The following is a 12,736-nucleotide window of genomic DNA, read 5'->3' as shown; positions in this document are numbered from 1 at the left end:
TTGTGGTGATGACTGACGCCTCCCCCAGCGACTCGCGTAGGTATTGTTCACTGCCAGGTCTGCATATAAATCCTGCGATGTTCTGGTTTTCCGCCAAAAGAAAGTCAGTCCCAGCTCTCCGCCTGGAGCTCATCTCCGTTACAGACGCCATTTTGAAGGCTACGTACAGCTCCGCCACCAGTCGGAACTTCATGAAACTATAGGGGCTGCAACGGGAATGTTCCAGGAAGTCCCACAACAAACGCCGCATTTTTCTACTGAAACTGGCCGAGGAAAAAATGTGTTGCATTACTTATTTCACGTTCTCGTACGTTTAACGATATGTATTAACGATGCAACTTTCTACAAAAGGGGTATACATGTGCCAAAGATTAAGTCAGTAGATCCATATAAATTATACCGCTGAGAAAGCTGCATAGTGAAAAGATTTTCTCGTATTAAATGGAGATGTTCAAGGACAGTGCTCAAATTCACCTAAAATACCACAAAAGATCAATTTTAACATATGGTAACGAAGCAGTTGTTGCGGGGAATACTAAAAATGTCAACAGTTTAGAAAAACTTCCAGACACATTTGAATTCTAACTAGATTATAAGGCGATATTTTTTCAGGAGATGGTGCCCCATAGCTCGTATGTATTACCACCTTGGGCTTCTGGGAAAAATTCTTTCTTTGCTATCATCAGTTTCATAAAATTATTTAAAGCCTCAATGTTAGGTGAAATATATATAATATTTATCTTCACATGATACAACCCTGAATTAGACACTGTTACCGTATTATAACATATATTACATCGTCAGTCTATAAAGCTTTGCTATACAGTGTACTTATTTATGTTATAACAGCAGTCGGCGTTAACGCTCTTGAAGTGTAAGTGTTACGAATCACCGTCCGGGGTGGCCGAGCGGTTCTAGGCGCTACAGTATAGAACCGCGCGACCGCTAAGGTCGCAGGTTCGAATCTTGCCTCGGGCATGGATGTGTGTGATGTCCTTAAGTTAGTTAGGTTTAAGTAGTTCTAAGTTCTGGGGGACTAATAACCTTAGAAGATAAGTCCCATAGTGCTCAGAGCCATTTTCTTGTTACGAATCTGTTCACGCCTATTGTAGTTATAATATGAATACGTATTCTACCTACCACCGTTTTTATAGACTGACGATGTAATTTATATTACATTGCATGATAAATGGTCTAATTCATGGTTTGATCATTTGACGTTAATGACTTTATATTTCGCTTAGTATGAAGCTGTGAATACTTTTGTGAACCTGATGATGGCCAGTCAACGGAAACTTGTGAGGTAAATAAAGAATTTTACCAGCAGCCGTATTAAAGATTTCTTCAAATAAATTGAAGTGAGTTTCCAAAGGTTAGCACTACTTGATAGTGAGAAAGTGATTCATCCACCCGATCATATTAAATGGCTAAATATAAAAATCAATGAAACAATAATAGTACTTAGCTGAAAATACAAATTAGCTTCCTCAAAAATATTAAGACGTAAGATCGTAATATCGACTACCGAAAGCTGATGCTAAAAAATTATTTCCTCAGTTACGTCAATTCTGCTTCTTCAGTTGCAATGCCAGCTAGATACAATGGTTAATTCCAAAAAAGTTGAAACCACTAGATTAATAACGAGAGCTATTGCACTGGAAGCAATATGTCTCATAAGCCCTGAAGATCAGTGGCTCCATATCTACACAGATGCTTCATGAATGGAAAAAGAAGGAAACGTTGGCACACCTTACAACAAAATTTTCTCGTTCTATTAAACTTTACGTCCTCGCTATTCATATTTTGAAGGTGAAGTTGAAGGCAAGAGAATTTCAGCAAATCAGTTAAACAACTGTTCACACACATTCGACGAAGCAACTACATTATGTGATTCCAGAGCAGAAATATAGCATTTATCAACACATAAGATCCAAAATCGTTCAAGTTGAAGATATCGAAGAAATAATTAAATATATACAAGAGAAGAACGAGACAATTGTAGTTCAGTGGGTATCATCTCTGTGTACCTTCTATTGTAATGCAAAAGCGGATTTTCTAGCAAAAATTAACCAGACTGGAGAAACTACCTGGTCAGATTTTGCACTGAAATGCATTATTATGAAGATATTTCAAGAGGAATTACAATGATCCAACAACGTGTCGGTGAGGAAAAGATCTGGAAAATACTCGTGGACGACTCGATATTCCCTGACAGCCAAAGAAAAGTTGCAGTAAACATATTGGGCTTGACTACAGCACCTGATAGTTCGGCCGCTTATCTGCATAAAATCACCAACTGCTGTTTCCAGAATGTGTACTGTGTCACAAGATTGTTTCGATCATGAACAAAGAGCATTTAAGAGAATGTAGAAAATTAAGTGATTGTCATTCATACTTAACGACATTGTATTGTGAAGCAAGAAGGCGAATGACAGTAAGTCAAGTGCCACAACACAAATTTAATAGTAATGATGATTATAACAAAAATAATACGAAAAGACTGCTACAATGGCAAAGGAGTATTTGGTTAATGTAATTTCGGCAGTAACAGTCCTCTCCTGTGCCAAACTCAGTATCTCACAGTAGTATTTGCGCCCAGCACCCAGCGTCCTGAATTGTTAATTTGTATCACTATCAGAATCCGTTCAACCATGCCAATCACATCTACTTAGTCTTGAAAGGAGTCAGTATTTGGTTTACAGAATACTAATTACAGCGGTTGTAAATGAAGGAATTAATAAAACACGAAAAACATGTAAGAGGATATAGCCTACGAGTAAATAACAAGTTGCAGAACTATTGCGAGGAATTTATATACAGATCAGAATGAGTGTACCACAACGAAACCTTTCAAGTTGGATTGACTACATGGGGCTTATGACTGGATTTTCCCAGTTCTTCTGCAAGCCTGTTGAAAATATGTCCCTGAAGCCTTCGCGTTCCAGTGACAGACAGAATACCTCTAAACCGAAAACTTCATCTTTGTCTACCATACTTACTATTCCCTCTTTGTTCTTGGACATATTATATTATATTATATATCCTACTAGTTTACATTATCAAACACTTGAATCCACTTTTTCTTAAGAATTTCTTTTGCCATCAAGCACTCCGTCAGAATTGCTTCTCTAGTGTCTTTATCATTCATAATGTCAAACAGATCGTCATCTAACATATCCTCAATTTTTTTTTTCACTGTTCATTATAACAGTCTTGTCAGAAACTTGTTGTTGTTGTGGTCTTCAGTTCTGAGACTGGTTTGATGCAGTTTTCCATGCTACTCTATCCTGTGCAAGCTTCTTCATCTCCCAGTACCTACTACGACCTACATCCTTCTGAATCTGCTTGGTGTATTCATCTCTTGGTCTCCCTCTACAATTTTTACCCTCCATGCTGCCTTCCAATACTAAATTGGTGATCCCTTGATGCCTCAGAACATGTCCTACCAACCGATCCCTTCTTCTAGTCAAGTTGTGCCACAAACTTCTCTTCTTCCCAATCCTATTCAACACCTCCTCATTAGTTATGTGTTCTACCCATCTCATCTTCAGCATTCTTCTGTAGCACCACATTTCGAAAGCTTCTATTCTCTTCTTGTCTAAACTATTTATCGTCCATGTTTCACTTCCATACATGGCTACACTCCATACAAATACTTTCAGAAACGACTTCCTGACACTTAAATCTATACTCGATGTTAACAAATTTCTCTTCTTCAGAAACGCTTTCCTTCCCATTGCCAGTCTACATTTTATATCCTCTCTACTTCGACCATCGTCATTTATTTTGCTCCCCAAATAGCAAAACTCCTATACTACTTTAAGTGTCTCATTTCCTAATCCAATACCCTCAACATCACCCGACTTAATTCGACTACATTCCATTATCCTCGTTTTGCTTTTGTTGATGTTCAGAAACTTGGATTCATTAAATATAATACTGATTTTTGTTACATCGTTCACTTATCTTGTTATCTTTACAATTGTGTGGATGACGTTTTTGTGAAGGTCTTGTGGTGTATCTCCAGAGTCACGGTCTCTACGAACCAACTTGAATAATCGTTTGGCTTCCGCTTCCCCTACTACGTTAGGAATTCCAAAGAAGTATTATCAATGCCTTCCAGCTTATTTGATAGCAATTATTCCCAAGCAGTCCTAAGATCTAATACTGAATCGCCTATGTCTTCCTGTTGACTGCTATTTCTTCTCCTAGCACTTACCAACTCCTCCCTCACTAGAGGACTTCAAGTGCAGTTTCTCTTGTACTGTTAATGTCGAAACCTTTTCTTTTAATTTCAGAGAAGACTGTTTTGACTTTTCTAGACGCAGTGTGTAAACTTCCAAGGAAAATTTTTTTTCCAATTTCTTGTCATTTTTCTTGCTGTCGATTCTCCTTGGCTTTTCTGCACGCCTTTTTAATTTCGTTACTTAGTGAATCACATTCCTGTATTCCTGTAACATCCTGAATATTTTTCTACTCTTTACCAGTTTAATTATTTCTTCTGTTACCCACTGCTTCGTCTCAGTTATGTATTTGTTCTACTTCTGTAATTGCCCTTTTTAGAGATATTCATTCCTGTTCCATTGAACTACTTGTCGTGATAATCAGCGCATTATCTATAGCCTTAGAAAACGTAAGACGTACTTCATCATTCTTTAGTACTTCAGTATCGCAATTCTTTCCACAACGATTCCTCTGGCCGTTTCTCTTAAACTCCAATCTGTTCTTCATAACAACTAAGATGTGATCTGAGTCTGTATCTGCTTCTGGGTACGCCTTACAATCCTACATATGATTTCAGTATCTCCTGAGTAAGCAAGATGTCCAGCTGAAATATTCTCACATATCCAGGCCTTTCCCAAGAAACCTTTTTCTTTTCATGGTTTTTGAATAGCGTATTTCTTATTAATAACTGAAATTTCTTGCATAACTCTATAAGCCTTGACGGACGAAGGTAGGAGAACATGAAAATCAGACTAGCTCAAGCAAAGAGAGAAGTGCACTAGTATTAAAGATAGGCGTTAATTTAGGAAAGAAATTTCCTAGACTGTACGTTTCTAGCACAGCATTGTATGTTTGTGAAACGTGATAAGTTGGTTAAACCGTAACAAAAGAGAATCGCAGCGTCTGAGATCTCTTGTTTCACAAGAACGTTGAATATTAGGTGGAATGGTGAGATAAAGAAAGAGGTTTTCCGCAGAATTGGCGGAGAGAGAAACATTTGGAAAACATTGACAAGATAAAGGGACGGGATGATAAGATATGCGTAGAACAACCTTCGCTAAACAGAGGAAGCTGTAGAGGGTCAAAAGAGTAGGGGGAGTTATAGAACGGAATACATCAAACTAACAATTGAAGACGTAGGGTGCAAGTGCTATTGTGAGACGAAAAGGTTGGACTAGGAGAGGAATTAGTAATGTGGCGCAAACCAGTCCGAAGACCGGTGATTCAAAAAACATTGCTGTTTATTCCCAAGGAGTTGCCGATTTTTTGTGTTTACCGTATTGGCTTATTACCATTCTAATAAGATGTTCGGTATATGCTTATCTGAACACGAAGGATTTTGAGATGGCTTTGACTGTAACCTGCTTAAGAAAGTATTTTTGGTGGCTACCGTCACTCTTCATCCTTGTGTGCGCAGATGCTCATGTCTTAGTTTCCTGCAAGCCAAATGCCACATCACTTAGAAGTGAAACCTTCGTTGTGGGCACGGAGGAAAGAAATGGCTGTCTTAGTCAACATTACAAAAGACGTAAAATTTGAGAAACGCGTGATACTCGCCTTCTGCCTGTTACTTTTATTGCAGCTGAAGTCCGTCTGCTTAGCTGGATGGTAACGTGTTTGCATTCCGTGCAGCGGACACAGTCTCGATTCCCGCCTGGATTGGAGATTTTCTCCGCTCGTGGCCCGGATGTTATGTTGTCCTCGTCCTCACTTCATCCTCGTCACCAGCGTGCAACTCGCCCAGTGTCGAGTCGACAGCACTAAGACTTGCACTTGGCGGCCGGACTTCCCCGCATGGGACCTCCCGTCCAACAATGTCGTACACGCTTTTTATTTACATTGTAGTTGAAGTTTTATTATGGTGCTGGGCGAAGTCTCGTTGGGTTTCATCTAGTAAATTACTAGTCGTCAAGTATTAGAGAAGCTGAGCGGGATGTTATACCCTAACGCCTAAGACGATCCTGAATAAATAAAAATGAGGCGGTAGTAAGAGGGCATTGCGACAGTGCACCAGCTTGTACCTTGAGACTGATGGTCTTCTAACATGGAACATGTGATATGTGCAAATGAAATCAGTTTCTTTAATGCCGTAAGTATTTGCGCTGTCTTAAAAATGGAAATTTATATTAAGTGCCATGAGCTACTATTTCTAAATGCTTTTACTTGTAACTGGTTTTCATAATACCTTATATTAATTTCATTTCACTTACGCATTATTAATATTTATTGGAGTACTAATGTAACACATTGACTATTGAATACCATACCGACAAGATTTTCTAAAAAAAATGGTTCTCAGCACTATGGGACTTAACAGCTGTGGTCATCAGTCCCCTTTAACTTAGAACTACTTAAACCTAACTAACCTAAGGACATCAAACACATCCATGCCCGAGGCAGGATTCTAACCTGCGACCGTAGCAGTCGCGCGGTTCCGGACTGCGCGCCTAGAACCGCGAGACCACCGCGGCCTTCGAAGATTTTCTCAGTTACAGCAAATTTGAGTAGAATGTTTATTCCTAGGTACTTGACCGTGATGTACCATCGAATAGCGTATAACGTTTGGAAAAAGAAACTTACTTTTCCAGAGCAATTTTTCTAATTTCAGAAAAAGACTGCAGCAAGAAAAAGTGAATACTGTCATTTCAAGCTGGAATAAGCACGTGTATTAATATTTTATTGGAGGGATGGCTAGACATGAATGTTTGAAAAGTTTTCAAAGGTATAACATTCTGCCCTGCGTTTGAATAAAATAATTTTGTGTGTTGGGGCACACTATTATAAAAGACTAAACTGAGTAAACTGAGTTTCCCAGTTTTGACTGGATTGTAACGGCCCTATTCAGGGCGGTTGACTGCCGTATACTGGTGTAAGTCTTACTCTATAAATTGTCTATTTGTGTTATTTGACGGCTACTGACGTTACATATCAGGAACGTCATTGTAAAATTTGAAGGGAAGTGCTGTGTTTGGGGATGGTTGTGCAGTAGGCTATTCCCTGCGCTGTTGCGGTAGGTGATTGAAAGACAACTCTAGTAGGTGTTGATTGGGAATAGTGAATCGGCAGGATTTTGCCAGTGCTGTATGTGATAGGTAGGCAACAGCAAATTGGCAGCTGGTATACAGGGGTTGTGGTTTCCTGCAGCAAAGCGTTACAGCAGACCGCAGTTCTCGCGTGACCACAGTTTATGCTGCGCAACCCGGGTCAAGTGGTGCTGCTGGCTGGCGAACACACGCCGTCCGCTGGACTGGAACCGCTGAGTTTATCTCGTGTTTCATAATGAAGCAGCCCAACACGCAGAATTATTTTATTCAGATGACTCTGGCTGTGGAAGCTTACGAACTCTCACGGACTGTTTATCGTGGTGGAGATTTTCTTTATGACACTCGTTTCGTTTTCTTTCCAATAAATATATTATTCTTTTGTGACAGCTGTTTCGAGTTACTACTGATACATATATCGGTATGTGTGTGTGGCAATCTCAACTTAAACTACATAGCTGGAAAACATTTTTCGATTCTAACCTCGATTTCTTTCTACGATGAATGTTATTTTTTAGTTCGTACTGTGTACTGCGATACTAGATTCGGTTTCTTTTCCACAGTTGGTTCTTGCGAGTCTCCGCTTGAGCTACATAGGCAACGCGTATTTTCCGATACCACCTATGATTTATTTACGACAGGTTATTTCTGTGTTCGTATTGTGTGTCATGATGACCAACACAGCTGTAGTGCTTGTTTTCGCGATACTCGACTCGTTTACATTTTAGGAAATGTTTCTCTTACTTATGTGTGGGTAGCGACGGGTTCGCACTGGTAACTTTCACAAGGGGAGACGTTGGGGGCACAGCTTTACTTCAAACTTTGTACACCTTTAGAAGTCCGATAAAACAACATAATGTGCGAGTACTAAGGGCATTACTCTGACAATTCCTAAAAAATCGCAACCACACACACTTCGGGCATTGCGAGGGTTAGGGCGTATGTTTTGAGCAAATATTTTGGTAAATAATGCAGCCTCCCTAAACATGGAATGCAAAGAGCTTGCAGTGGACGAGGTCCATTGTAAGATCTATCAGAGCGATTTTCGTTTACAGCTTTCGACTCGTTCGTTTCCGGTCCAGGGTGCCTTACGTCTTGATAAGTTTACTCTTCTCCAGCATCCCTGAAAGTTTGTAACTTAGTCATGGAAGAACCCTATAAACACTCAGTCATCATTACTGCAACTACGAATTATGTAGACAAACCTGCTTTGTGAATCAATGTATCTGTTAGTGAAAATTGTCTCAAAATGCCTACAGTAGTTTCTGAAACTAGTCTCCAAACAATGGCAGAAAAAGTGACATGGTATTTTAATTTAGTGAAACATATTGATAGGTCGTAATACACTCAAACAAAAGAAAGACACTCAACGAAGGAATTATCCGAATTGGGTGAAAATCGGTAGATGTGATGTACAGACAAAATAATGATTACAATTTCAAAAAAAAATTGGATGATTTATTCAAGCGAAAGAGCTTCGTAAATTGAGCAAGTCAATAATGCGTTGATTTACCTCTGCTCCCTACGCACCAGAGACACGTGTTCTCTGGTCATCGTGACTCAATTGGAAGTGAGACACATCACTGCATACAATTCTACTACAGTTAACGAGATTCCAGGACAAAGATAGAAATGGAGGCATCCCAGACAGGGGCAGGATGCCAACCTGACTGATGCCCACCATCACACGCTCCGACGACCAGGACTGATGTTCTAGGGTCCATTTCTTAAATAGCAAAATCCGTTTGGTTACCGTCTGCGACACCCTTAAAGCACAGAGGTACGTCGACGATATTCCATGGCAATCCATCTTCGGCTTACATTTCAGCAAGATAATGCCCACCCACTCACGGCCAGGATTTCTACTGCTTGTTTGCTCGTTTGTCAAACCCTACCTAGATCTCTTTCCAGTTGAGAACGATTGGAGTATTATGGGCAGGGGCCTCCAACCAGCTCAGGATTTTGCCGATATCACGTGCCAGTTGGACAGAATTTGGCACAATATCTCCCAGGAGGACATCCAACAACTCTTATCAATCAATGCAAAGCCGAGTAACTGATTCCATAAGGGCTGGAGGTGGACCAACGAGTTGTTTAACTGCTCACTTAGTGAAGCTCATTCTTTTGAATAAATCATCCATTTTTTTCTGAAATTGTAATCATTCGCTTATCTGTACATGTACGTCACACCTACAGATTTTTGTCCCATTGGGATAATTACTTCTTAGTGCGTCGTTTTTTAAATCGTATTCCAATTATTTTTTCCCAAATACAGTAAATTCTCGTAATCAAAACTATATGTGTTGCTCATGATTCAAAGTATCGTTAATAATATGACATCACCATCTCCATGTTGTTCAAATTATTTGTCGCATGTTCACTACGTCACTAGTCAAACTGCATGGCCAACATCGTAATTTGTTATTTATCCTTTCCGGTAACTTGCCTAAGAACGATTTTTCCCTAACTAGGACCACTCTATACGACTTAGTGCGCACATGTTTATAATGTTTTTGTTGTCTTCCGCAGGTGGTTGCGCCTCAGAAGCCGCGCGACCCCGAGCGCGAGAAGCGCCGCCTGGCCCGGAAGAAGGAGAAGCGCGCCACGCTCATCCTGGGCCTCATCATGGGCTCCTTCATCGCCTGCTGGCTGCCCTTCTTCTTCCTGTACATCCTGCTGCCACTGTGTCCCGGCTGCGACATTCCAGACAGCGCATTCGCCACCGCCTTCTGGCTCGGCTACACCAACTCAGCTCTCAACCCCGTCATCTACACCATCTTCAACAAGGACTTCCGCAGGGCGTTCCGCAGGATCCTCTTCAAATGATGTTTGTTTGTGGTTTGCTGCTGGCTTTGCGCCCGCTGCCGGCGGGGGCGCGATGCCCAGGGCAAACCCGGTAAAGATAAGCACCACCACCAACATCAGCAGCAGCAGCAGCAGCATCCGCAGCGGAGGTGATGTGTCGTCGCCCCGGCTGCAGCGTCCACCACTGGGCCCCCTCACGCGTCGCTAAGTGACGGCGGTGGACGTCAAGCGCAAGTTGTACGCCGCCGATAGTCACAGCCCGGACATAAAAAGCGACGGCGTCCGAGTCGCTGAGCTGTTCATGTTCCTAGCGGCATGGAGGAAACCGCAAGACAAGCTTGGGATCACAAAACAAAAGATAAGCCAAGACGAAACACCATCTTTATTATAACGTGACACGCATACAGCAATAACTAGGCTAAGGTGTAGTTTTCGTACAAGTTGCCACCCGCCCCATATAAAGAGAAACGCCGCTGTAGAGTACGTGTGTACTGGTGAGTGGAGACATTAATTTAAAATGTGGCCTGTATCGCCTTGACACTGGACGTGTTTGAGCGATAATTTCCCGCGAGGAGTTTGCTCTCGCACTGCCAGCTCTGGCAATCAGGAAAACTTTGTTTCAGTTACATAGTTTTACTACGCCTGGAAGAATTATTCAAGTTATTCTAAAGATGGTGTACAAACATATTCCTCTATTACGTTAACATTCATGCTGCAAATACCACAGCCGGAACCATTAGCTCACTAAAAAACGTTTTCCGAGTCCTCGTGATCTCATTCTAAGGCAGAACCAACAGGAAAAAAATTTCATTCATTTACTGTTGTATCACCTACCTCGGTTGTCCATGAAAATGATAAAAACTACTATGAAATTATTTGTCCTCAGTCACCCCACGACAGTAGCTAGGCAACACGCAGAAACAGAATTTGTTGTTTTATGTTTTGTATACAGTTTTCCCAATATTTCATAAAATACATCAGTGAATGACTAGCAAGTATCTGAAACACTGAATCAGGTACAAAAATCACTATAAACTTGAAAAACACAGAGCAGAAATTTTTCACAGTGTCATCGAGACGTGTGCGATCAGCTTGTTCTGATGTTAACTCGCTTATAACCAAAGTCAATCAAAGAACAGTGTATGTACCACATACCAAGCGTGTTAGCGTGTCAAAGTTACGCACTTAATTTACATGCACCCTGTCAGCAGAAGATGAAACTATTGCATGTTTAGAATTCTACACATCATAACGCCATAATAACAACAAATAATTCAGAGCATATTTTTTTATGAAGTTTAGCAAGTTCTCGCTATACACTCTTGTTTAGACAGTGATCGTATAAATCTCTTATTAAGTATTTCAATAAGGTGTTAATTTGTAAGTGACTGTCATCTGACTCTTAACTTTGCTTCAAGTTTTAGAACTTTTCGGCTGACAACGAGATGAAAAACAACATATTTCTGAATAAATAAAGAAGTGTTTGTTAACTAATGTAAATGTTAATACTCTGTATGATAACTGCCATCATCGTCAACCATCTCTATGTCATCATAGAACAGAGTAGCCATCATTGTGTTCCTCTCCATTGTTATAGCACCACAACACTACGAATTATGAAACATTGTTTTAAACACAGTTAAGACAAATAAGCCTCCTGGATAATGTTTTTAAATTGAACGTTCCAACTGAATCAGAAACTTCTTCTTTTCGTTAACAGACCATCTAGGGCTCCAATAACTTTCTCTTTATCATCGTATGAAGAGTGGATGATTGTTAATTCAGCAGTTGTAATTTTTTAATAATCTTGAAAATCCCTGATTTTTAAATTCAAATTGCATGTAGTGCATACATTTTATGGCGATAAGAATGAAAGATGGTTTATTCTTTTATCACCACCAATTGCTAGTACAATCATTGAGGACACACTCACAGAAGTGAATGTATCTTTTGTACTACGTCCAGTGTGTAAATGTTTTGACTGAATACTTATTGTTGCCTTAAAACGACGTAATGGGGGACTTAAAGGATGCTAGTTATCTCTCTTCCAAAACGACGTTTCGATATTTCTTGGCAAATATTACCTGTTGTCTCAGTTTCTTTTCGGTATCGTATCATTTACTCCATACTCATCCTTTTATTCATTATCATGACTTTCATTCTATGAAAGTAATGCTTACTTACCGTTTGTTGCAAATATGAGTACCCATTTTTATTTTTATTTATGTTATTTCACAGTACTTCATTAGGGAATTTCTTCACAAGAAACCAAAGGAAGTTTTCTTATGCATAATTAAAGAAAATCAGTTGATAACAAGCTATGCTTGGAGAATTGATAACAATATGAACATTCATTCCAAATTCTAAATTCTTTTTCCAAACGAAACAATATTCTTATCTAAATGAATGGTAGTGCAGTATTTGTTAGATAAGCAAAGCTCATTTCATGTTTTTTTTTTATATCGGTATGAAGAAAGTTACTCTTCTAGAAATACATGATAGACTGAAATTTTATTAGAAGTACATGATTGATTTCTTAGCTATCTTGACATAATTTGGTACTTTAATTAATTATCTACCGATTTGTGTGTCAGAGTTAAACAGTTAACAGTTTAGTTATAAATACTGCAACGAAGGATGGTGCTAGTTATATGATGCATTTAGTC

At 39.7% G+C, this 12,736-nt stretch overlaps 1 protein-coding gene across 1 annotated transcript in view; it reads left to right on the top strand.

Annotated features, from left to right (window-relative positions):
- LOC126474395 (alpha-2B adrenergic receptor-like) overlaps window positions 1-12,523 on the top strand; it is a 100,251-nt gene extending 87,728 nt beyond the window's left edge. The window contains exons 5-6 of the mRNA XM_050101864.1: window positions 6,130-6,159; window positions 9,795-12,523. Of these exons, the coding sequence (XP_049957821.1) occupies window positions 6,130-6,159; window positions 9,795-10,091 (327 nt within the window). The 3' untranslated portion in view covers window positions 10,092-12,523. The remainder of the gene's footprint in view (window positions 1-6,129; window positions 6,160-9,794) is intronic.
- The last annotated feature ends 213 nt before the right edge of the window (window positions 12,524-12,736 follow it).

Source organism: Schistocerca serialis, chromosome 4, assembly GCF_023864345.2.
Source record: "Schistocerca serialis cubense isolate TAMUIC-IGC-003099 chromosome 4, iqSchSeri2.2, whole genome shotgun sequence".
Taxonomy (NCBI): domain Eukaryota; kingdom Metazoa; phylum Arthropoda; class Insecta; order Orthoptera; family Acrididae; genus Schistocerca; species Schistocerca serialis.
This window is presented reverse-complemented; position numbering and strand designations above follow the sequence as displayed.